At 41.2% G+C, this 26963-nt stretch overlaps 1 protein-coding gene and 1 long non-coding RNA gene across 13 annotated transcripts in view; one reads left to right on the top strand and one right to left on the bottom strand.

The window, feature by feature from the left end:
- Positions 1–1461: 1461 nt before the first annotated feature.
- LOC132473952 (uncharacterized) lies at positions 1462–11475 on the top strand. 12 transcript variants are annotated; one of them, XR_009522802.1, is made up of 8 exons: positions 1537–1568; positions 1693–1712; positions 2837–2869; positions 3387–7593; positions 7713–7826; positions 8013–8097; positions 8659–8752; positions 8839–11475. It is a non-coding gene; the product is annotated as an uncharacterized LOC132473952 (long non-coding RNA). The 12 variants fall into 12 exon arrangements; XR_009522759.1 differs by having other exon boundaries at positions 1554–1568; positions 2837–2910; XR_009529967.1 differs by lacking the exon at positions 1693–1712 and having other exon boundaries at positions 1463–1568; positions 2837–2910.
- Positions 10504–26963, bottom strand: part of LOC132471725 (membrane cofactor protein-like) — a 63197-nt gene continuing 46737 nt past the window's right edge. The window contains exons 9-13 of the mRNA XM_060071349.1: positions 14017–14046; positions 13609–13659; positions 12473–12527; positions 11948–12003; positions 10504–11704 (exon numbers count right to left, since the gene is read on the bottom strand). Of these exons, the coding sequence (XP_059927332.1) occupies positions 11952–12003; positions 12473–12527; positions 13609–13659; positions 14017–14046 (188 nt within the window). The 3' untranslated portion in view covers positions 10504–11704; positions 11948–11951. The remainder of the gene's footprint in view (positions 11705–11947; positions 12004–12472; positions 12528–13608; positions 13660–14016; positions 14047–26963) is intronic.

Genomic DNA, 26963 nt, shown 5'->3' with positions numbered 1-26963 from the left:
CACCCTCGGAGGTGGTTTCAAATCTACCCGGTTTCGTTTTGGATTCGTGTGGACGCCTGAAACCGACTGAAACCGTAAACCATGACGTCATCGCCCCACCCCTCGACCCTCTAGCCAATGACTGTTAAGCCCGCGGAGTCTCACCCTTTATGCGCATGCTCGCCTCTTCTTATTATTTATTTTCCTTATGGATTGCTGTAGCAGAAGCAGCGCCCCTTATGGGCCTGGAATGTGTACTACAGAGTTTCTACAGATCTACCCGGTTTCGCTTGACTCCGTCTTTATGGAGATACTCCGAAACCGGATAGATCGAAACCGTAACTGTTTTGGCCTCGTGTGGACGGGTGCCTCGGCCCTGGAGGAAGTAATGGCTTTCTCCGTAGACAGGTGGTGCTTAATCCTGGAGGTGGAGGGGATGGAGGACGGCTGCAACGAGTCTCAATGAAAACAACAGACACATGACCACCATGAATGAGAGATGTTTAGATACAATCCGCGTTGGAGCGCATTCGCACTCCTGGTAATTGCATGAGGACCTGATTGGTTGAGATATGAAGGGGAGGGGCTTGCGATGACAGCGTGGGAATTTAAATCCCAGATAGATCGAGGGTAAACAGAAGGGGAATGTTGTCTTCCTGATTGAACATTTGCATTAGCAACCTAAGAATCCTGTGAGTATGGACATTGAAGGCCCAAAAGCAGGTCTACTGTTGTTATTGTCTTAGAGCGCCCCCTACTGTGCCATCTCGGTAATGACGTTGATCTGCATTCGCATAAACACAACCCAGGTCCTAAACAAGCGGTCTTCAGCCTTTTCGACCCACTTTAGTCCTGCAAATGTTTTCGACCCAGGTTAAGCTTTGGTGTATTTGAAAAACCCTCAAATTGTTTTACACAGTCAACCTCTGCCGGTTATAACAAGCCCTGGTGAACATAGGACCTAGGCCCTAAGCCTAAGGCATCACTTTGCTTAAGTGAATAGTAGCAATTTGCTCGCGGATATGAATCATTAGGTCCGTTTTTGTGTATACAGACCATAAAAAACTGTTTATTCAAATGGATCATAAAATCTATAGCTTATTTCTGCATCTTCTGCAAAGCCATCAGGTGACCACGATCGCCTGACCCCAAATCAGCTCTGAGTCTGAACGCATGGGACGGGACGCTCCAAAATGTACTTTCAGGTACACGGGTTTCGCAGTGTAGAGAGCGCCGACGGGACTTCCGATCTAGAGATATCAGTTTCCGTTACATGTTTCGGGTATTGCTTTATCAATATGTTCGTAAAAAACTACATATTAATTCTCACTGTCTTTGTTGTTGTTATTCTTTTTATGTTCCTGTGCCCTCTTTCGGGACTTTTTAGCGGCGTACACTACAGTTCATTCGAAAGTACAAGACCGGATATTGCGTCGCGGTGGACCGGGATAACGTTACAATACCTGACCCTCTCTAAGCGCAGTGGCCAATAAAGACACGGGGGTGTGTGAAGAAGGCGGGATTTTAAGCTTTCCTGCTCCTGCGAAAATGTCGATGGATTAGCAGGTAAAGGAACGGCAGAACAAGCGGTGAGTCTAAATCGTTTGACTGATATGACAGTTCATTGAAAGTGCTTATTGTATAGTTGACAAAGACAGCTGCAGCAATTGTTAACGCCTTCATTTCCCAACGGTGTTGTTTCTATTGGTAAAGTGCATCGTCCCTCATTAACGGTAAGTATCAAATACATCCACTTTAAACGCCTACTTTAATAAGAATCGGTGTTAATGTCTAGCTAACCGTTCTAGATATATGCATGTTAATTATTACCATCCTATGGCTGCTTGTAGGCCAACGTGTCCGATTAATAGTTTAATAGTGAACCAATTAAAACAATGGAAAGCTGTGATGTGCGTCATAATAGAAGATGTTGGAGGATGTTGCGCACTTCTATTTACCTTTTCATTTAGAACACGCGCACACTGCATTATGATCCAGTAGTGTATATGTAATATAATGCTTCAGTTAAATATTACTTTTCATTGTCAGGGACGATCTCTTTATCCATAAAATCGATTTATCATTATTATTATTATTATTAATAATAATAATAATAATAATAACAATAATGAAAAAAAAATATTATTAAATCATAGGCAAAATTTCCCAGGTCTATGCTGGTGTTATTCACCTTTTAATGTTAGTTGTAACATTACTGTAGAACAAAAAGCATATTGACAATTTGTTCAATGTTCAGTTGTGTTGGGCCTATAAGTCCAAGTAGCCTAATTGTTATGCAATTACATTGGCCCAAAGTTAAAATATAAACGTGATGTGATGTAGCCTATAACTGATTGTTGTTGGCTGCGCATTGAAATAAAATCCACATAAATAAGCAAAGTAGGCCTGTAGTTTTAATAGTTGTGATACATTTTCTGTCAATGAAGGTGCGTAGTCTATGCCCATAGTGTACTTTTTCAATGTATTTCCATCCTTCCAGACGTTTCTATGGGATACGCACTTCTTATTACTGATGTAAACAAACCATCCAAAGCATTACTTGTGTTGACCTCGTGGTGGTGCCATTTTTCATGTTTTGACGTTTTTATTGTTATGATTTAGAAAAATCACAAGCCCTACCTATCTGTACGTCAAACCCATTGATTTGGCATGTATTTACGTACAATGTTGTTTCGCCAAAGTGACTATAAACAGCGGATCTGAATGATGGGTTCCTGTTTGTTTCAAATCAAATCTGACAAAAGGCTAAAAAATCCAATACACATAAATCAGTCTTTTGAAAGTAAGTTAAAATGTTTTTTGGCCTTTAATCGTTGATTATTTTTTTTCATAAAAGATCCAAAGAAGATGATCCCAGTGGCAGTGGAAGGTAAGTTTCTCTGCACCAGCCAGGAAATGCATGAGACAAACGTAAGTATTACACAACCCTAAGACAGCCAACTATTTATCCAGCTGAATAGAATAATGAATTTCTGGTGCTAAATCATAGCCTTGGAATACATTTCAATCCCCAACAAACAATAACATTGAATGCTCAAACATTTAATTTCTTGAAATCTGAAGAATCTAGGACTTGGCTAGCAGAGGGCGCAGTCAATGTGGAAATTATGAATAACAGGAAACAAAATGCTGAGTCACAGAGGCAGCAAAATTCCACATCAGTAATTATCTTGTTGTTTATGTCATGGGTACAACTGTTTATAGACCACAATGAAACAGGCGAACAGAGATTATAGTAGACTTCTATAAATACCCATGAGCTTTTTTTAAAGATATTATATATTTCTTGATGACATTCAAATTCAACAAACCCTGCCAGGAACATTTCGTGGAAATTCAGATCATATCAAAACTTTTTTTAATAAGCAACGATAATTCCCTTTCAGCTTTCTAATATCCAGACGTGACACATGGGGGAAGCTCAGGAGGTAGAGCTAGTTCGACCCCCGGTTCCTCCTAGCTGATTGTTGAGGTATCCCTGAGCAAGACACCTAACCTTGTAAGTTGCTTTGGACAAAAGCGTCTTGTGAATGCCCTAAATATAAACAAAAAATATGGGGTGGGTGTGCCTTAGCCTCTATATGGATAGAAGTGAACAGAAAATGCTAAAATAGGGAAAAGTTTGTGTCTCACAGTCAACAAAATAAGCACAATTCTGTCATATTTCATAGTGAATAATGTTAAGCCTAAAATCGTCCTGTAACTTCAACAAATTTATACAGAAAAAATGATTAGTTAATTATTAGGAACGCAGGCTGGAACAGTGCTGTGTTTGTGTACTTTAGGCAGGGCAACCAGAACAGGAAGTACAAAAATGGCTATTTTCCAGGGTCACATGGTTAAAGTCTGCCATTTCATACGAGCTGCATTCGTATCTACTCCGGCATTACACATAATCTGCAGGGAAATTACACCAGGGTTATGTTTTTGAGACAAAAATAGTGCTTCCTTGAAGATACCTTACAAAAGAGCCCTTTGATGGTGTAAATCTGAATGCCGAAATGTCTTGGATGTTATACAAACGGTCATGTGCCTTTAAAACCAGAGGATTTAGGGGTGATCGCCGAGACACAGACAGCTGGGAGAGTCGCAGACAGAGGATCCAGGGTGTATGTGTGTGTGTCTCGCTCGAGTTGGAGGAAAGAAGGACAGCAGAGAGAGGGAGAGAGGAGAGAGAGAGACCCAATTAGAAGGAGCGTGAGGGGGGAAATGGGGACACGGCCGCGTCACAGAGCAGAGAAAAGGAAGCCATGGTAGTAGGTTCCCGTTAACTTGAGCTCTGCATGCGCTCAGTCTGCCTGTTTGGCAGCTAGCAAGTGGGATACCAGAACTGGTTGAAGTCGTGTTTATGTCAGCACAAAGATCTGAAAATTAAATGCTGCGTCACACTTGGGAAGAGGAATAGGTTGATAATGCATGCGCATGCCCAACTGTGTGTTTGTGTGTGTGTGTGTGTGTGTGTGTGTGTGTGTGTGTGTGTGTGTGTGTGTGTGTGTGTGTGTGTGTGTGTGTGTGTGTGTGTGTGTGTGTGTGTGTGTGTGTGTGTGTGTGTGTGTGTGTGTGTGTGTGTGTGTGTGTGTGTGACTTGGCGCCGGGCTGTTGGTGAGCTATGTGTGATCAGAATGAGTGGTGTTTACATGGGTATCGGTTTGGAGCAGCATTCTAAGAGCAGCAACATGGTTGTTACAACAAGATGAACATCGAGTGTGCCTGTTTTTCAAAGGCAAGGGGAGGAAAGAGAGAGGGAGGCAGGCAGGAGATAGAGCGAGTGAAGGGAGAGCAGGTCAGGGAGTGAGAGAGAAACAGAGAGGGAGATAGATTGTGGATTAGTTGCTACGTCACTTTTTCACGTCGGGGGGTAAACAGAAGCTAACATTACAGAAGCTCGGAGTCATCGAGTTCCTCCACCTGAGAGTGGACGCAACGCTTTTTCCGACATCCTCCTCCTCTTCATCCTCCTTGTCGGTAGTTTTGCTCTCTTTGCCTGTCGCTATTGTGTGTGTGTGTGTGTGTGTGTGTGTGTGTGTGTGTGTGTGTGTGTGTGTGTGTGTGTGTGTGTGTGTGTGTAAGTGTGTGTGTGTGTGTGTGTGTGTGTGTGTGTGTGTGTGTGTGTGTGTGTGTGTGTGCTGCCTCTGCTCTGCCTGTGAGCTGGATTCAGGAGTTTCACATGGATGCAGTAGAAGAGTGTTGTTTAGATGTGCTAGCTAGGTGCATATCGAGGATGGGCACAAGTGCAGCAGAGGGGTTAACATCAGAACATTCTGGAGGGTTCTTGTTGTCGAGGCGAAGCAAATTCAGGAATGTTTTGCAGGGAATCAGAGGTAACCGAGTGATGCTGTTTTGCCACAATCGATGTATTTGATGCAAAAGCTATATTTTAAATCAATTGCAGTCTAGTGCACAATGCGCTCTGATTGAAGGGATATTATGAAAGGTGTATGCTGGTCTTTATGTGATATCGGAGTATAAATAGGTGCGAGGTAGAGGTAAACATCACGGTATTGTAGCAAATGACGCCTTTTTTTCTTTGACATTAAGCCTGGAGGATTTGGACATGTTGCTACGCAACAATTATACGGACATTTATATAATGCTGTTTTACCTGTGGTTCATTCTTGATTGAGTTCAAGGGCAGCCAAGAGAGTGCAGAGAAACACACATTTGTACATTTATTCTACACCCAGCTTGCCAGTATTTGATCTGGAAACAAACGTATTCTGAGTGTGTGGCTCGTGATACTTGTGTCATAAGGTTGTTTTTTCATGTCTCACAGGGCCACCGGGACTGGCTGAAGCCCTTCCCAGGACACATTTGTTTCTGCGTAGTTAGGAGAGACAGAGGCTGGTGACGCAGTCATTTCTGGGCTGGACTTGTACCAGTACATGGCTTGTAGCCCTATCTCTGCCCTACCGCCCTCTCTCTTTGTCTGTCTCTCTCTCTCTCTCTCTCTCTCTCTCTCTCTCTCTCTCTCTCTCTCTCTCTCTCTCTCTCTCTCTCTCTCTCTCTCTCTCTCTCTCTCTCTCTCTCTCTCTCTTTCTTTGAAAAAGGAAGGACTAAAACAGGCAAAATGTCATGGCTCATGATCAGAGACAAAGAGGGAAGAAGGGAGAAGAGTTGTTTACCTTGCATGCTTTGGTGACTCTGCACTGGCAACTCTCCAATTCACTGTACTTCCTAAAGCTGCTGCCTCGCAAGCCTTTGAGCAAAAGCAGAATTCTCATTGGCTAGGAGGATTTCATTTGGCTGCAAAAGCAGTACTGGATTGGCCAGGCCCAAGCTCACATCCAGAATGCAATAATCTGATTGGTTGTACGTTTCAAGTAACAATGGCTGCTTGGGTTATTAAAGTAAATGGACTGTAGTAAGGGTTATTGAGCGCTGAGCTAGTGAAGTTAACAGACAATGCGAACAGCGTACATTGTTCAACTGTTTTTGATAATAACGTCCTTCGATGCAGACGACGGTACAGTCGCCAACAAAACTAACTTAATTAAACTTCTAATTAGTACTAATATTTACTTTAGCAGCGGCTTCCGCTGTGAAGGCCAATCCCACAGCCTATCAGAGGTAGCAAGCACCTTAGAGCCCACCCAGCCTCGAGGACTCCTTCTCTGTGCTTTTGGGAGAGACATGCTGAATAAATACATCATGTTTTCAAACTCAAAAATAATTGTTTGAATAATCGTGATTTCAATATTGACCAAAACAATCGCGATTATGATTTTTTCCATAATCGAGCAGCCCTAGTCCTTTCCTAGTCCATGCCTACTTAAGTCAAGCGTTGCCTAACAATGGTCTGCATTGAGTGTTCATCTTTTTAAGATCTGGTTTTTCGAGTTGTTTCTTCATTTCAATTTGGTTTACGAAACCCTACCAACTTTCAGAGTGAGTGGTTAAAACATATTAGAGAAGTAATACTCTAATAATAAATGTATCGATACGTATTAAAATGAGCAGATTTGTAACATGTTGGTGCTACTATGCATTCAATGGAAAAAAACGTAAAATTATGTGATATTCTGAATGTTGCTGTGTAAAATATTGGGGGGGTTCTGAGGTTAACTCTGTACACGTTGAAAGCATTGGACAGAGACGTAGACCATGATCAGACACTGCTTACTTACAGCCACATAAACACAACCTCATCACAGGCCACCATCGGGTCACCAGGAATTGACCAAGATGTGGCTTTGGTCTACATCATCATGTCATGTCTCAGGGGACTTGGCGGTTCTCGATTGTTATAATCAAAGTGACTCTGAGCCACAGAGTCAGTTGGTGGTATTCTCACCATGGAGAGAAAGTTCCCAGTTTACCTAGGAACACCCGGGGCAGCAAGCCCATCAGTACAATAAAATGGAGGAAGAAAAGAGAATGTTCAGGAAGGAGTAGTGTTAGCTAGCGTAGGCACCTTGCAGACACAATACCTGGCTGCTTTGTAGTTGGGCGGAAGTAGCTCTGGAGGTAGAGTGGATTAAATGTTAACCGGAAGGTTGCTAATTCGATCCCCGGAGTGTTGAGTTGACACTGAGCAAGACGCCTCACCCCGACTACTCCTGGCAAGCTGGCCGCCGCACTGTGTTGTTGAACTCGGTGTGTGAATGAATGGTTCTCAGTTGCTGTGGATAAAAGCGTCAGCAAGCTCTCACACAAAATGTGATGTAAATGTAGTGCTCATTGACACACTGCCTCCTCCTTGTCCCGCCCTGTAGCAGCGGGGGAGTCGGGAGCCACTGCCACCGTCGCTCCGCCCCAGCCGCGCAGAGGAAGAGGGAGATGGCTTACATGAGCGAGGGCCGGTTGGGGCGCTCTGCTCAGATATACAGGTGAGACCATGACTGCACTACTCCGCCTTCTAGCCGTTGATGTTTTTGATTTTTTCAAATGCAGATGTGTACCCAAAAGTGTATCGTAGCTGTGTCTTAATGCTTGCCTAATTCAAACAGCAGTGATTGCATGCAATATTTGTATGTTTGAATAATGGCTTAATGTCATTCCTTCCCTCTGTTCAGCAGTACCACACCCATGACTAGTATAATGCTAGCATAAAAAATCGGACTGAAGATTCAGCTCGGAAGTCTTATAGCAGAATCTAATGTGAGTAAAATTACTTTCTTGTTTTGACAAATCCTGTTGCTGGAGGCGGTGATCAATAAACACGTAAACGGCGTACACAAACTCGGCCAGCAGTAGTTAACTGTAAAAAAGTAAAAGTGTACAGGTTTCAAATCCACCCATTTTAGACGGACTACTAGAGAATTACATTACAATCCTCTGCTTAAAATGTCATCCACTGGTGTGATTGAGTTTCTTCTGTAGAATATCTCTTTACGAAACAGGAAACCAGGTGTAACTCCGCCCCTTGCTCCTGTTGGTTTCCTGCTTAGGCTTTGCCGTCTCCCCCCAGAAGCACTACTATAACATGGGAGGATTTGTATTTTCCCACCGTATCTCTTATACCCAGTAGTAAGTCACCTAGGCCCTGAAAATGAATAGGGCCATAGATACTGTATGTCTATTCCAGCTGTCCCAGTTTTGTTATCTTCCTTAAATATATCAAATAGCATTACTGTACTTGCACAATGCATTTAACTTTTCCACACTCATTTCATTGTGAATTGCATTCCTTAAACCATACGTTGTTGTTGTTGCACTCAGAGCCACGAGAGGCTGAGGATCCTGGGCCTGTATCACTGGATGATGGTATTAAGTCTCTGGGGAGCTAGCACTTAGGTTGGAGTCTGATGATCTGGTGGGTGAGACTTTCAAACTAACACAGAAAATACCTAAGGTCAGCCTTTTCATATGTGCCTAACTTTTTCCTTTGTAATGTTTCAGTTTGTTTGCGTCACCGGTGGAACCGACCCTCAGAAATACTCCCCTTGGAAGCTGGTTTCCGATGGTGGCTTAGAGTGCGGTCCTCCATCTAGCACCATTTGAAATCAGTGTTCTTGTGGTGGGATGTGAACTTCTCCCACAGATGCTGGATGCGTGCCAGCAACACTGCATCACACTTGGTGGGAGGGGAGGAAAACGGGATTTCATCACCCAGGAAGTGTCACCCACCCCTTACGAACGGGCCGGAGGGACAGTTAGCAGTGGCGCAGTTGCAGTCGCAGTGACTCAGTAGCAGTGACTTATGATGTGTTCCAGATGCCTCTTACACCACCCGCACGAGTTGCTCTTGTGGCGTAATTTCCTGGCTTGTAACACTTATAGCGTTCCTGTTTGTCTTTGTGATTGCGTCATGTCATTGGCTAGTCATTGTTAGCCACATTAGCCTCTCTAGCAAACCAGCTAGAAGAAAAACACAACTTTACATTGTATTTCACGCACAGCAAGACCGTGCAATGCATAAATTGATGACCGGAATAACGAAGAAATTTAATCAAGTGTGTAAGAGCATTTAAAATCGACATTAAAATGACCAACGTGTTACGAATACAAAGAAAATAAATCCAATTTTTGGACCAGCCATTTTTGTTGTCGAGTTGTACGGTCAACCTCACTGAACTCTGTATACTCTCAGAATCGACCAAAACTTTTGGTCGGTCCCAGGTCAAATGCCGCAAGAAAGCTGGGAGATTACCCCATTTGCAACTCGTTCGGCTGGTGTACGAGGCATCTGGAACACACCATCAGTTAGCGTGAGGCAGTTAGCCATGACTCAGTTAGCCATGGCACAGTAGCAGTGACTCAGTTAGCAGTCATTCAGCTAGCCATGGCACAGTAGCAGTGACTCAGTAGCATTGACTCAGTAGCAGTGACGCAGTTAGCATTAAGCAGTAGCATTGACTCAGTAGCAGTGACGCAGTTACCATTGACGCAGTAGCATTGACTCAGTAGCAGTGATGCAGTTATCATTGACGCAGTAGCATTGACTCAGTAGCAGTGACGCAGTTACCATTGACGCAGTAGCATTGACTCAGTAGCAGTGATGCAGTTATCATTGACGCAGTAGCAGTGACTCAGTAGCAGTGACGCAGTTAACATTGACGCAGTAGCAGTGACGCAGTTGGCATTGACACAGTAGCAGTGACACAGTTAGCAGTGCAAGCTTAAGGTCCTCTTTTCCAAGGTTGACTGATTTCTTTCGGTGTTCAGAGTCTTCTTGTGTTTCTAGCACCATTTGAAATCGGTTACAATGAAGGATACCTCATCGGGAGGGTGAGCTCCTCTGCGGCGGGCCCGTGGGCAGACTGGGGTTGGGCAGAAGGGATTAAAAAGGGGCCCTAGTTCTAAGATCACTAGTTCTCTTCAATTGAACTAGCAGGGCTTTAGTGCAACTGAATGTATTGGGCTAATGGCCAAGAAGCATTCATCTGAAATATTTTATTTTTAAGCGTTATACAGGAATGTAATGTTTGGTATTCATACGTGATGAATGAAAATTAAATGCTGAATGGATTATAAAAATTGTAATCCATTTGTTGACCGATATTAAAGACTCAGAATCACTAACTACATTTCATACTCAAACAGAGAGTACAGTAACACAGAACGTGGACGGAAGTACTTTAATCATTTTTATAATTTCAAGCTCATGTTCATATCAAATGGTTGTCAAGGCACAATGAAATACAATGCTAATAAATTATGGATATTACTAATGCAGTTGACCATTTTGATAGATATTTTTAAATGGCGTCAATAGATTTATTTCGCTTTTCAAATTTTGTCACATTTAGAATGTGGAAAATCGATAGCAAACGATTGGAACACAATGATCAGAGGCTTCAGATTTGATCTGCACACATATTTATACCTCATTTCAATTATTTACAAGCACAGAATGTTAATTCCATGGCGCTACGGCCCCAGCAAAGCCTATAAGTGCAAATTGTCAAAAAATACATACCTCAAACATTGGGCGATGATTAATTTCAAATAAATATAAATGTTTTATCTCCACATTTAGAGATTTGAGTGGGGGACCACAGGAAAAAAAACATTTTATTTTACATTCACACATCCAACCCAATAACGTCAACTCCACAACTAAACAACAACCCATTGGTTAAAAACAAGCCCCTCCAAAGAGGGCTTGTTTAATTCATCTGCTTACAACCATAAATTGGGTTCAAAACGACCAAGGCCAAATAGACCAACCAAGAACGAGTAGCAATACAAAACGGCTCCATTTTATTTTCTTAACAAAAATCAATCTACAATAAGGTTTACAATACAGGGTTGATGGCAAAGTAATCAACCAAATAATTGTACTTTTGGCAGCAAATGCAGCCAGAAATGTTTCTATCAAACGCATTGACCTTTTCTCAAAACTTAAAACGTGGCAAATAAACATGTTGAAGGTGGAAGATAAATAAATAATTGAATGCAACACTATCAATCTAATACAGCATTAATTCAGAAGCATTCATTGGAGTAAGCTATGCTTAAGCCAAAGCAATATGATTTTGTGATCGATGTCCTTCAGATGCCAAGTGAACAGATTCCAGATTGATTAGAAAAGCATGCGTGCACCAAAAAACACTCCTCTGATTGAGAAGAACAGGAGATACATATGGATGAATACAGGATGCATTATATTTCCTGGCAAGCATCCAACTGTGCCAATTATATTGACTGTGGACCCCAGTTGAATTGTTTGCATATGGCGGGAGATTACATTCAAATCCTGGTCTAGTGGTAATTCTTCCCTCTCGGCTTGGTGTGGTAATCAGTAGAACATCGTCAGGGCAACCTTTCCCCGGAACAAAAATGGGGAAAAAGAGATAGAGTATGAATGATCTCACGTAAAAAAAATTAAAATACAGCGCAGCAGCAGGAAGGTGATGAACCTGATGGTTAGAAATATTTTACAATGCAGCTTTTTAGCTTTTTCAGCTTTTTTTTGTTGTTTTTTCCGGGGTTGAGGCATTTCATCCTCAAACCCCTACTCAAATGACATGTTGAATACTTTACTTTACTCAATCCACTTCCTTACCAGCCTACAATATCTTGTCTTCCTCTACTGGAACTGGAGCACGAAGAGATTGAGAGCTGAAAGGCATACGTATGTGGTTACTAACATAAAAGAGACACAAGCAATATGCAAGACCCGAGACATGATATGGACCTAAAGACACAATGAAACATCAGATAACAGTACACTGAATATAACGCCTCGATTAGGTCTTCTTTAGTAAAAATATACATATTTATGTTTTAAAACGTCTTTAAAGCTACATCACATCATTCGGTGAGCACAGCCTCATTTGTTCAAAGAAACTCACACTACAACTTCGCATTCACCTCGCCTCAGGATGCAAAACTCTTTATTCACAACAGCCAGTGCTTGACTTTTATTGTACTTAAAGTATAATTGCTGGTGTGCAGAAAGAGTTGAACAGCAATAAAAATCAAGCAAGGAGAGTTGAAGGAGCAAGAGCACAAAACAGTCAGAAGCAAGGAGTCCAGAAACCCAGCAAAGGTGAAGGGTTTCTGCATGAACATGAACATGAAATCTTACCCTCTCTTTTTCCGAATTAGCCAAAAGGTGAGGGATATGATGATTATGAGAATAACTATTTTGGGAAAAGAGTGAGATGTATGAATTTACAAGGAAAAATAATCGCGCATTGGCCTCTGTAGAAAAATAAATGCATTTATTGGGTATCCCGAGTAATTTGTCAGCAAAATAAGATTTGGTTTGAAGCTGCATCATAAGCGTTTTTGTCCATCACTTTAATGACTAAATTGTTTGGTCATCATTTCCTCTCACTGTGTGTAGTTGGTGTTAAAGGGCTGGTTTCAAACCCTTTAGGTGGCTTGTCACACGTAGATTATCGAGCATTAGGCTGGCAGACATTTTTATTTGCACTTTTTAAAGGTTGGGTATGGAATTTTCTTTTTTGGGCCATTTTTGCAAAATTACTTGAAATCCTTATCGTAACCCACTTACAGCCACTGAGTTAGAAGTACTGACATGAAAATTAGCAAGTCAATCATCTGAGGAACGGGCAGGGCTCGAAAAACCCCAGCCAATGATTTCCAGACCCACCGAGTGGCATTGGACGGTAAGTACGTCAATCAAACGGTCGAACTGCACTCGCCCTCCCCTCCCCCGCTCCCCGTGCGACCCCTTCGTGTACATACTCAAAGCTCGTGACCCAGAGCAAGCTTCTGTTTATTGTTATCCTGCGGTAGCTACTGGAGCTAGCTAACTAGCTAATGGCTTGTTCTCGCGCATCTGTGTTCGCGCTCGTGCATGATTGCGCGTCCATGTACTTGGAATGGGTGGAGTCAGAGTCAGCGTTGAAGGAGAGGGGGTAGGACCATTTGAGTTGTGTGTTTTCAAAATCTGCTGGCGTTTCGCAAATCCCATACCCGACCTTTAAGTTAGAACTTAATTATCCTCAAGCATATGCAATATTTGCTGGACATGAAAAAAAAAATGTGAATTGTAACATCATTCGTTTGCAATGGCTGAAATGAAATCTCTAAAAATCACCAATCGATGATTTATCAGCCCTTGATTAAAATGTGAACCTTTCAACCAAATCTTTGTCCTTAGACCTTCAATCGGAAAGATTAATGCAATTCAGAGAAATATAATGAAAGAACTTAAATAATGTGCATGCAGGTGTTAAAGACCATAAAACCTACCTATGATTAGTCCTATAAACCACCAGGACTGCGACCATGTTTTGGAATCATCTAAAAAAAGAAGAAGATTGTTTATTTGTCACAGAGCGAGTGACAAGTACTCCTTGATTCAAAAGGAGGTCACTGCATTTAAAGATCCCGTATCATGCTTTTTTAGGGTAAATAATTGCATTCGGGGGGACTACTAGAATGGGTCCAGGCCTACCGCCTGGTGCCTAGCCTACCGCCTGGTGCCAGGGTCTAGGCCTACTGCCTGGGACCAGGCGTAAGGGCACTAGCAGGAGGAAATGGATGTCTTTTTGGTGTGGGTTTGTACATTCACCCCGTATGAGCCAAACGACAAGGGTTCAAATGCCTTCAATGACTGTTTAAACAATTCTTGCAGATATATTTAATGACATGACTTACCGGGAGAACTTGTTGGATCAACAGTGAGAACTAAAATCAAAAGCACAGAAACAAAGATGCATTTTACTTGATCGAACATCGTCTGACTGATTACATAATGATCATCACTTGTGAACATTGGTGATTGACACATTTGACATTGGATGAACACAGTCATGGTATGCAATCATTTGCTAGTGCAGCTAAATTAGTAAGTAAGGATCATTCATCGAACCATGCTACACGCATACAGCCAAGCCCTAAAGGTTTGATGTCAAAGGCAGCCAGGTAAAGGGGAAACTTTACCACACACGGCAAATGTGTTTAATAGGATACACCAATACTTTAATTTGTAATACTTTTAACACATTTTTTCACTCCAAACTTGTTGAAAATCTTCAGCATCACTGTATCAGTTAGTACTTTAGGGTCAGGATTATAGATTCATTAATTATAATCCATTAATTATCTTATAGAGACGCGACGGCTCCATCTGTCAACAACCCTAATATCAAGATAGCAGCTTAATAGATAGGAGATATTGCATCTCACAACAATATCTCCGATATTGGTTTTAATCTCTATGGCTGAGCCCGAATATTCTTTGTTCGGTAGATCAAATTTCAACGCTGTAGTATTAAAAAAATGTATGCACATTTAAAGTTTTTATGTCTATGCATATTTAGGAACCACAGGTAAAAAAAGGTACGGTTCCACTTGGTCTTAATATCCCAGTGATGGAATAATATAATGGAGACATCCCTCAGACATAGTTTCCCCTCAACGTTTCAGCAATCATCAAACTGGCCAAACGCATCATTCTATATGTTATGGTGATCGGTAATCCGCGACAGCACCTGTGTCTCTTCTGTTCGTGTAAACAGCGCTAATTATGCCGTGTCATTGGAGCAGACCACCTTATTCGTAGGCCTTCCCTCGCTACGACGGTCACGTGTTCTGGAACCTATCTGGCTCAGGAGGTAGAGTGGGGTAACTGGAAGGTTGCTAGTTCTATCCCCGGTTCCCCGGAGTGCCGAGACGCCTCACCCTAACTGCTCCTGATGTCGCCCGTGTGGTTGACTTCACCGTTGGTGTGGGTAAAATCGTCTCACTGTCTCACACATTTACAGATTACTGTATTGGTGGACCCCTAATAATATACAATATAATATAATATAACAACGCTACCGTCTTTTTGGGTGGTGGCGGGGGTCTTTGGGGTCATGGTTGTAGGGGTGGTAGGGGTGGTAGTAGTGGTAGTGGGGGTTGTGGTGATGATAATTGCTAGAAGAAAATATCGGCAGAAACTAAAAAGCCAACAATATACTAGTTGCGTGAACTGAAGTTCAAACATTTCCAAAGGAAAGCCCAAAAACTGCCATATTGTGGTCGGATAAATTGTTTGGAACACAGAATTAGCAAACAAATGCGGTAATTTTATATCAACTTCATTTATAAGCAGCCCTTACCTTTGCACTCTTGCGTTGATGACCATGTGCTGTTCATTAGGCAGGTCATGGCCCCCTCCCCTTCCATCTTAAATCCAGGGTTACATTCGTACTCAACCAAACTCATGTGTACATACGGAGGGCGGGCTCCAGACTTATGCGAACCATTTGGAATAAACGGCGCTTTGCAGCGAACCACTGCAGAAAAATGGTAATAGAAATGCGTTAACATGGATGCGTTCCCTGGTTACTCTCTCAACGAGAGTATGCAACTCATCAAGACAGGTTTAAGGAAAGCTGCCGAAAACATTATAACCTACTTAAACAAGTTGGAGGATTTGGTGTGAATTTTCCATTGCTTGAACATTTAAGTGATGCTGAGCCATTCATGGTGTAATCCTTCTGACATTTGTATCTCACAACGCTTGCAAAATCATAGAAATCCCGTTTTGGAGATGGACCTTCAGCTTTATCAACTGAAGGCGGTGATTCACATTTTACAACTGAAAAAACAAGATAGATATTAGATATGGGGGGGGGGGGGCTTCGAAAATGTATGGTAACTAAATATGTGCAAAAATATGCTTTATATGATTGAAAACCTGAACAGGTCGGCATTCTGCCCAGCCATTGTGTATTTCCACAGGTTAATTGCTTGCTCTCCCCCACCAAAATGTACCTTAAAGAAAGACATACAGAAAATGTACGTGATCATACATAACAAAAAAAGTATTGGATTATTGTGGTACATCATTTGGAAATGACCTAGAAATGTTCTAAAGATACTTCATAGATCACCAAAGTACGACATAAATGTGTGTAAATAAGAATAAGGCATAACTTTTGCTAAAATGTACTACAGTTAATAGCTTTTACTGATCAGGAAAAAAAGATGTAAAGGTAAAATTGTGGCAGTCGCTCGTAATTCTTAGCATGGCACATGAGGAGTCTTTGCCTCATCATCACTTCCCCATATTGCAAGGTACAGTACTTAACCAGTGGCAGCTGGTGATCAAAAATGTTGGTGGAGCAAAGAAATAGACAGGGCCGCCTGGGGTTCCCCCCCCCCCCCATAAACGTTTTCTGTATTCTGGTGCATTTTGGGAATGGCCACTACTACCTATTTACTTACTATTCATTCAGATTCATAACCTACATCCTGACTTGCAGGGCCTGGACAAGCTTACACTGCATTTACAGACCTACTTTATGGCCATTCAACCAGCCATTGCTATTTGACCAATTGTTGTTATTCTGATATTGAGACAAATCATGATCACTGTCCTATAGCGTCCATTTTTTGTGACACTGGTGCGACCCGACGGCGAATTTTCTTGCATCAATGAAAAGCTGTCTCGGCTTGATAGACAGCAAAAACTTAGCGAGCTTACATTGACGTCAACATGGCCGGCGCCCCTGACTTGGAGGAGGGCTTTATTTCGAATGACCAATAACTAGCCTAGCCCAAATCATTGACGTTCAGACGCATTTAAATGGTTGCTGGCAGTGACAAGTGTTTCACACAATTAAACAAGGATAAACGCTATGTATTTTTGTTGATTTATTTCGTAATGATAAAAGTTGATTAATAGTTGGCAGATATATTCAAGTGAATATTTCACGGAGGGGCGGCGCCCAAGCGCCCTATATTGACCCACCGCCACTGTACTTAACCCTAGCAAGGAAACCCTAACCCAAAAAAGTTAATTAATTAGTGGGAATAGATTGAGATAACCTCATTCTACATACCTACCTCCACGGTTTCCATTCCCAGAGTATTGAATATCTCTGTGGCCAGACAATGTAGGTCTAAAAACAACCGTCAACAACTCCTTAGCCCTCCTAATTTAATTCAAGTGCACATCTAATCTACCGAATCCAATCCAATAACGTCCTTGATATTTTACATTCCTACAAGATATTGAAGGAACGTTTATAACCAAATGGGGATGCAAATAAATAAAACTTGGTTAATCACCAACCCGTCGTTGCAGGAGAATGTAGCCACGTTCCCAAATGAGGTTCCTTCACTGTATTCCACATGCCCGTTAACTAGCTCGAGGCTCCCACAATTAAACTCTGCAAAAAAACACAAAAGCACATAATAAAGTCAAAAGACCATAAATATTGATTTAAAGCAACATCTACGAGGGGAAAAACAATCCATGGTTTAAACTGTCTGAATAGGTGAGGTGTGAACTAGGGCTGCTAGATTATGGAAAGAAAATCATAATCACGATTATTTGTCAATATTGAAATCATAATTATTCAAACGATTATTTTTTGAGTTTAAAAACATGATGTATTTATTCAGCATCTCAATCCCCAAAAACACTTTGTAACTGAGAACTTTGAAATTTCGCCTTAAAAGAAATACCCAAAATGGTCAAAGAGAAAATGTTATATATCTCCAGCTGTTCTTTCTATAAAACATTCAAAGAGCACCTATTATGCTTTTCGACTTTTATGACCTTTAAACGTTGTTATAATGATTTATAGTCATGTTTAACCATACTAAAGTGTCAAATAATGACGTACATGAATTTAGACATATTCCCTGCTGACAGTAGGGATGCCTGTGACGATTCATTTGATCAAATTTCCGGGATTCATTTAAGTAGAACAATCCGGGTTTTCCATGTATGGTAATGCCCTTCGCAGGTCTTCTGTAAGGTAAGCAATCACAACAGAGTGGGGTTGGCAGGAGGGGGGCGAGGGGGCAGAGAAGGACGAAACCGAGCGTTGACGGAGAATGCAGAAAGCGCCCAGATGAGAGGAAGAGTTTCCCGAAAATCTACATAGGTTTTTGTGCTGTGATTCGTGTCAGGTTGCTCTATAGGAGTCATTAAAAAGAAATTAAGACCAGAAAAGTAGTATAATAGGCAATCATTAATAAAAAAATACTAATAATTAAAGAAAATTTGATTATATTAGTATGTGATCGTTTTACGCCAAAATTGAAATCACAATCAAAATTCGATTAATCGCCCAGCCCTAGTGCGAAAGCAGCCTTAAATGTGTATGTTATGTATTCACGGTCTGAATAAGACTTAGAAGATTTGAGGGAAATTACCTAGATGGGTTCATTTTATTCTTGAGAAAATGTCTGGTTCCAAATTGTTAATGGGAGAAAATAGCTGCAGTATATAAATTATAAAGTCCAGATTTACAGTAAAGCGATCAAAAATACAGCCTCAGAATACGAGAGAAACAAAAGGAAACCTCTGCATTTTTCAACCTGGATTATCTGATAATTTTGGTTGCAGCCCTGTTCGACGTAAACGGGCGGTAATCCATTGGGGCAAAATCACTCATCGCTGTTGGTCCTCTAAAAGTGATGGCTTTTGCCACTGACTCAGATTATATTCTATCATTTTGGAACGGATCCCTAAAAATGAATGAAACTTGTCTCTTTGCCTTTCACCTGATTATGGTTTGTTTGTTATTGCGTCCAAGCGAGTCTCGCTCAATGAAAGTGGAGTTGTTGCAGGAAGATAATTGAAAACGTCAGTGAGCTGCACATGACATCTGAGAGTGTTCTCCCTCAATATTAGACCAATCTCAAAAAACGTAGTCTGCATTATTCCTTTTGACCCATGATGGAAAAATAGGCTAAATTAAGTTAAATTACAACAAATACTTGAGCAGAGCAAGAAGTTGTAATAACAAAATTATGATATCTGTAGTAAACCTGAGCATTTCAATCCCTTTCATCAATGCCAGCATGTTTGTCTGACAGTTGCACATGCGCATTTCAAAACATTGAACTCTTCATAGCATAGAGGAAGAAATAGTCCAAAGTAGGGATGCAAGAAATATCAAAAAAATCTTAACCGATACATGATCCAAATTAAGGGTGTGAACGGTTACAAAAAATTGTAAACGGTTACACGACCCCATTTCTTTCGTGTACACAGTTAACAGTTTTTTTAATTAATTAATGATATATATTTTTTTTTTTAAGTGGACTGCAGTCGCGCTCACTCGGTTTAACCTCGTTCAATAGGGTTATTTGTTTATCAACACGGCGGATGCGCGCGCAGAATGATCGCAAAAAGAAAATTAGTTTGACCGGTTGCCATGGTTATCTCCGTGGGGTTCATTTGCAGTTGCGGTGTTAATTAGGATGTTGTCAACTTACGGTTTCACTAAACGGTAATCAGAAAACGCGGTTATATGCTATAAACTCTATAGTGTCTGTGGTATAAAGGCTGGGACAAATTTCAAATTATAAATATGTACTGATTTTTCCGAAAAGGGTTTTGATTTACTAACCGGTTACACGTGTACACGTGTACCCGTGCACACCCCTAGTCCAAATCTCATCAAGTACACACATCGTGTACTCATGAAAATAAGTTAGTAATAGTTACACCAGTGTAAGCTTATAAAGATTCTACATAAACCTGGGGCCGTATTCACAAAGAATCTTAAGGTACGGCCACACCAAACGCGTTACCCGCGTATGACGCGTATAAAATCGGCAATTTTTCCATAGGGAACCATTGGTTTACGCACGTATGAGGCGCGTACATGCGTTACATGCATGTAAGCAACATTTTACTCGCGTTAGGGGCGTATGAGGCGCGTATATATACGCGCGTACATATACGCGCGTACATATACGCGCGTACATATACGCGCGTACGCAAGGAGTTCAAAAAATTTAACTTTTTACGCTCATACATGTGATACTTAGCCGCAATAGCCAATCAGCGTGGAGCTTGACCCGACGTCACTGGCAGAGAGTAGTGACCCTTGCACAGAACATGGAAGAAGCATACGGCCGACATCTTTCTTTATTCTGGGTGGAAATAGTAACATAGTTACGCCATTAAATGAGTTTATGGAAACATTTTTAGCGAGAAATGTGCATTTTACTTTCATAATGTTCACTCAGTGAATGTGAAGGATGTTTGGTTTGATAGTTATGACGAAGAGTGAACGCTCCGTTCACTTGCATGGACAGAGTCTCTGGTTGCTAAGCAACCTCAACGTCTTGGCGGACTATTTCTCTGCCGATCAACACTACGAATGCTGGAAACACACCAGACACACCATGTGAAGTTATTTAACCCGATTATTGTTATTTATATCCGAGATTATTTAATCTAACCCGATCCAAGCTCTATCATGCACCCAAACACGGCGGCGTTTGGGTTTCCTTCCTCTGACTCCTAAATCCAGCGCAGCCACAGGCGCGTAGCTGCGTACGTAGGACCATTTTTGACACAAAATGGTCAAGCAACATTTTAGCTGCGTTAGGGGCGTATGAGCTGCGTATGGTACGCGCTTGGTGTGTTCGCACCTTTAGGGCTAAAGAAACTAATAGGTGACAAAATTAGGAGAAACTCCTAAAAATAATGGGCGTGTCAAATGGTAAATGGTCTGCATTTATATAGCGCTTTATCTGTAACCAGTGGCCACCCAAAGCGCTTTACAATATTGCCAGACAATCACCCATTCATACACACATTCATACACCCACAGCGGAGTCAGCCATGCAAGGCGACAGCCAGCTCGTCGGGAGCAGTTAGGGTTAGGTGCCTTGCTCAGGGACACCTCGACACACGCTAGGAGGAGCCGGGGATCGAACTAGCAACCTTGCGGTTACCAGCCAACCCGCTCTACCTCCTGAGCTAGTGCCGTCAAACATAAATTTAGGACTCCTAATTTATTTTACTAAGAGTTTCACTCGCCTGCACTTGACAAACCAATCACTGTACTGACTGGCTTTATTTTTGGACTATAAATTAGTCTTGCTTCAAAACTTTACCAAAGTACATAACATAATACAAAATGCTTGTTGTTGTAAAATGACGACCGTTACCGAGGCTAGTAATTCTTTGTTATAATTAATGCCATGCAGGCAGGCTTAGCAGAAAAGGCATAAGGAATCTATCATGAAATCAAATCAATCGGAAGAATCGATAATGCCATCAGTGTCAAAAAAACGACAAATTCAATTCCCATCCCTAGCAAAAACACGCCATTCCATATTGTGACACTGTCACACTGCCGTTTAACTTATCAAAAACACACAAGTGCCAAGAAAGGACAACTTGACATTAATTAATTTTAAATTGTAATGTCATGTTAAATGAAAGACAAAACAATATGGACTTAGCCTCCGTGACATCTCCCATGTGTCTGGTTTATACACATTTATTTTGGCAGAGTAGATTTATCTTCTATGCAGTGTTGACATTCTTGCACCCAACAGCAGAAATCATCCATATTTGGCATATTGAGTACAAAACCTGAATGGCTTTCTCAAACCAGTCCATGGCCCAAATTCTCATATTTATTCCTTCATTACGTTACAGATATTCTCAAAGAGCCTACAGCTTACTTACAATATGAGGGCTACGGGATTCCAGCTAATTGTTTTCATCCACCAGACACAGTGGCTGGTTCACCAAAAATGTAGTTATAGTCCCTGTGTCAGTGCAGTAAACATTTAAAACAAATAGTACTCACTCTCGCATCTAAGTGTCGAAGGTGTCCATGTCCCAGCCGCACAAGTGGTTTTACCAGATCCTCCAGTACTCCTGTATCCCATTGCACACTCAAATGTTACAAATGATCCGTTTGGAAAATCTTTCTGGATGTCTTCATTTATTAAAGTCATGGTGTCTCTCATAGGTTTCTCACAATCTTGAGCTAAATGGAAAAAGCACAATAAGACAAAATTTAGTTCTCATTTTGGCACAATAAGCCAAAACGAATACATGAGCATATTCAACATTAGCAGGAAAGCACATATGTTAGTCTACTTGGTCTATGGGATCTTCCTTCGTGAAACAATGTAAACTCTGATATTTTACTTTAGTAAAAGTAAAGTACAAAAGCTGAGACACAGAATTACTGCAGTAAAAGTCAAAGGACCACATTGGCATTTGTACTCAAGATTCAAGAGCATATTCCATTCTTTACTTGAGTAATAGTGGTAGATGTTCTTGCCATGTTAAATGCACTTAAATCCCTAAGATTAAATCAGGTTTGGACTTGGGCTGAAGAACGACACTGGATGGATTAATTTCAGCATTGAGTCACTGCTCGGACCGGCTATTGTAATGATGCATCCCTCCTGGCTAAATAACTCATTAGCATTTAATAACTGTTTAGTGTTACAGTGTTGTGCATTGATGAACAGGTCATGGTCTCCACATTATCTGTCACCCGAGGCTGCTTTCACATGCAGAGCAGAAAAGGAAGCCTTTCGGACAACTGCATTGAGTATTACCACAAATGTATGATTTTATGTCAGTAAACCAACATTTTGGATTTCTGACAGGATCAATGAAGAATTCGGTTTGACGTCCAGTATTCCCTAGTTTTTGCTTCCTCATCTCAATAAGTAATTGAGAGCTGATTTAATTCAGATTGGTCCTGTTTATACGTGGCAATGTTTCACACATATTTCCCTGAGTGCCTCACAAAGATACAAGATTGTTTATTGTCATATACACAATGGAAACATAGTTTGCACTGGGAAATGAAATTCTTAATTTGCAAGTTCCCTTCACACAAAAAATACTTAAAATAAATAGATAAATAAACTAAACTACTAAAAATATCTGTACAAAGAGCAGAATTTAGTTAAACAAAAACAGTTCAATATAAGGTGCTGTTTAGCACATGCAATGTTTGCATACAGCAGAAGGCCTTGGAAGACATTGAAATATGGACATTTTGAATATATACATTGGATGTTGAATATTATTAGTAGATAAGTACTTAGTGCAAATGAAGCTCACAGTTGAAAATAAATACAGTTCACAGTATTGAATATAGTGCAAATACAGGGTGTCATCAGTGTTTGAAAGAGTCATTCAGCAGCCTGATGGCCTGTGGATAAAAACTGTTTTTAAGTCTGGTTGTTCTGGCTTTCATCCAGACTTAACAGTTTTTATCCACAAAGTCCTTGATATGAGGAAAAAACGGATTGAATATCAATATCAACGGTAAGGGTTAGGTTTGAAATATTGTCCAATGTCCACATTTGTCTCCAAATATCCTATCAAGGACATCATTAGCCTGGCATCACCTGACGGACCGCGAGGTCTGGTTTGGATAATTGGTTCCTTGTGCTTTGATTACATTTTGAAATAGCCTACGTTATAAATATAAATCCAGATTTTTCATTTTAAACTAAAGTAACAGAAGCGCTCTAGAAATGTTTTCTAGACAATGCACTTGAGTAAAAGTGTTTGAAATTAGTGAAGTACCGATCGGTGAAGAATGTACCAAAGTAAATTAACCGTGGGAGAAATAAAACACGGTTCATTCAGTCTCATATAATGTTCCGCTACTATAAGTTATGGAAGAAAACATGAAGGGACATTGTTATTCGTGACAGAGTAGGGGGTTGGGTTTCCCCACTCTGTATCAACAGAGCTTGTGAATGTTTTCACAAATCGCCCTTTGTCTCACACAAGTGGGAGACAAAGGGCAGTGAAGGCCAGTGGCGTCGCCTCGGAGGTCACAACGGGGATACAACTCAGACCAAAACGCAGCTTCTCTTGGGAGCATGAGGTATCTCTTTAGATTTCTCAAATGAATGCATTACGCTTTACCTCAAAATCCCAAGAGAAGCTGCGCTTTGGGCCCACACCACGGCGTTGATCCTGGAAAAACGCTGCAATGTTCAGCAGATCAGACGGGTTTAACCCTAACCCTAAGCCCTGAGGTGCCTGCGCAAAGTCGGGCAACTAATAACAATGCCTTACCTTACTAATACTTAAGGGCATCTCCCAACTATGGAAGCATAATGCATAACCAAAATAAAACTGGCAGGACATATTTGCTTCTATGAAATAGAGCTCCTCTTGGGATTTGGAGCTATCTCGTTATTCAGTCAAAAGCGGAATAATAATTTCCCATGAAAACCTATGCGAGATAATAAACTCGTTCATTCAGAAAAACAGAGCTGAAATTATTCTCCAAGAAGTTTTTAATTGGTTTTACAATTGTTGGTGGCCTATCTTTGAAGATACATGGCATTCGATAGTATGGTTTAAAACGTTATCTCAGCCGACTTTTCATTAAAACAGCACGACATATAAATTAACAAATCAAGAATAACCATTTCCATTCTCTCTCTCATCTCGGTTGAGCCAGCTAGAGTGTAATCAGGCTGAAACAAGCTCAAAAAGAGAATCAAAACCACAAATTTCCCCCAGTTTTTCCGCTAGGGTGGGGTTGCAGCAGTATGGAAAGCCAAGAAGGCCACTAACTGGCCCTAGAATGGCGCGGTAAAAGTGCTAAACCGCACGGAAACCGTACAGAAACCGACTGCATTGAAGTGACACGTTTGTTCCATGCATCATTCATTTGCATTATTATTGCATTATTATGCGTGCATTATTCCTTTGAACAACGTATTATTCCTTTCCTATGTATTTTCGATAATTGAAAACGAGATCGTCCCATTCAGAGCAAGGAAGATTAGTATACTAGGATCTCGGTTAGCAGGCATGTATCACGCCTATTTTACAATAATCTCAAACGTTTCATTAACTCACGCACCAGACCAACCAACCACGCCCAGGGCCAGCCATCTCAACGTACTCTTATTTTTGAAAGGGCGGTCAATGAGCTTTTATTGTGAATTTAGGAATTTAGGCCAGAGCCTTTTTGTCAAGTCAAGTTTATTTATATAGCACATTTTAAAACAACAGTAGTTGACCAAAGTGCTGTACACAAATACAATATAAAAAACAAAACAAAGAACAAGAAGGCTTAATATTGCATATTAGCAACAACAATGAATAAGATAAAATAAAATCTTAATCTGTATTAAAAGCCAATGTAAAAAAGTGAGTCTTTAGTTGTGTTTTGAACTGTTCTATGGACTGGGCAGATCTCAGACTCAGGGGGAGACTGTTCCAAAGGTTAGGAGCGGCCACAGCGAAGGCTCTGTCGCCTTTTGTTTTTTGTCTGCACCTGGGTACATCCAGCAGCATCTGCTGAGCTGACCGAATTTCTCTAGATGGAGCATGGATGCGGACCAGCTCTGACATATATTTAGGTGCCAGCCCATGTAGCTTAAAAGTAAACAACAGAATTTTGAATTGAATTCTAAAAACCACAGGAAGCCAGTGGAGAGAGGCCAGGACAGGGGTAATGTGGTCATATCGCCTTTTTCCAGTGAGGAGACGTGCAGCAGCATTTTGGACCAGTTGCAGGCGACGGAGCAGACATTTGTCCACACCAAAGTATAGAGAATTACAGTAGTCTAGACGGGACATTACGAACAGGTGAATGACTCTTTCAAAGTCCTTTGGTGGGTGTAGGAGCCGCATTTAAGTATTTTATGATTTGAGTGACTCACTAATTTCTCCTTCTTTCCCACCTTTGCTGAGTGCACACCTGCGACAGGTGCTGATGGTGCACCCTTTAAATAGGCCACGGAAGTGCATGACGTGGTGAAGGCTGGCAAGCAGATACAGTTATTGACCGTCTGTTTGTGAACTGTGCAACTTGATATATATGCATCCTTAATTTGTTATATTTTATTTACAATAAATGACGGCCAAAGGACGGCCTTGGACAGTCAAACTCTTACTCTTTTTTGGACACAAACTGCACGTCAAACAATGCCATCACCAGCTTTCTCCGTGTGGCAAAAGGACAACTTGGGATCTTGGGGTTATAGGAAAAACCCAACCATGGTTTTTTCGCCATTACAGTGGGAGATACGGCTTTACTTTCGCTAGGAGTCGCAGCTGGAAGAAGCTTGTCTTCACGACTGAGCTTATTTGCTTGTTAAATTTAAAACCATTGTCGAAAATAACTCGGAGGTTGCTGACAGCAGGGCGGCTGTAGGTGGCAAGGGGACCAAGAACACTGTCGATGCCATCCAGCAGTTCGGATTTGCCAAAAACAATTATTTCGGTTTTATCATTGTTTAGTGATAGGAAGTTAAGTTCCAACCAGGTTTTCACATCTTTCAGACAGTTTGACAATGCATTTGTTGATTCTTTGATTGATTTTAATGGCAGGTATATTTGTAGATCATCTGCGAAGCAGTGGAACGAAATGTTGTGTTTTTTAAAAATGGAACCTAGGGGCAGCAAATATAGCGCAAAAAGAATTGGAGATAAAATGGAGCCTTGGGGGACCCCACAGACTAGTGGGGCTGCAGCTGAGGAGTACTGGCCTAGATGAACAGAGAAGGTTCTCTTGGACAGATATGACTTGAACCATTTTAGGACATTTCCAGTAATACCAACACAGAGTTAGTTCCAGGCGGGATAAAATAATCTGGTGGTCGACTGTGTCAAAGGCAGCAGTCAAGTCTAAAAGCACGAGCGCAGCAGAGCTCCCCGAGTCGACAGTTAAAAGAAGATCATTAAAGATTTTTAAAAGTGCCGTTTCTGTGCTGTGGCGTGATTTAAAACCAGACTGAAACTTTTCTGTTATGTCATTAAAATCCAGGTGTAGCTGCAGTTGTTCTAAAACTACTTTTTCTAACACTTTAGAGAGGAAGGGAAGCTTAGAGATAGGCCTAAAGCT

The sequence above is a fragment of the Gadus macrocephalus genome, chromosome 1 (genome assembly GCF_031168955.1).
Source record: "Gadus macrocephalus chromosome 1, ASM3116895v1".
Taxonomy (NCBI): Eukaryota; Metazoa; Chordata; class Actinopteri; order Gadiformes; family Gadidae; genus Gadus; species Gadus macrocephalus.
This window is presented reverse-complemented; position numbering and strand designations above follow the sequence as displayed.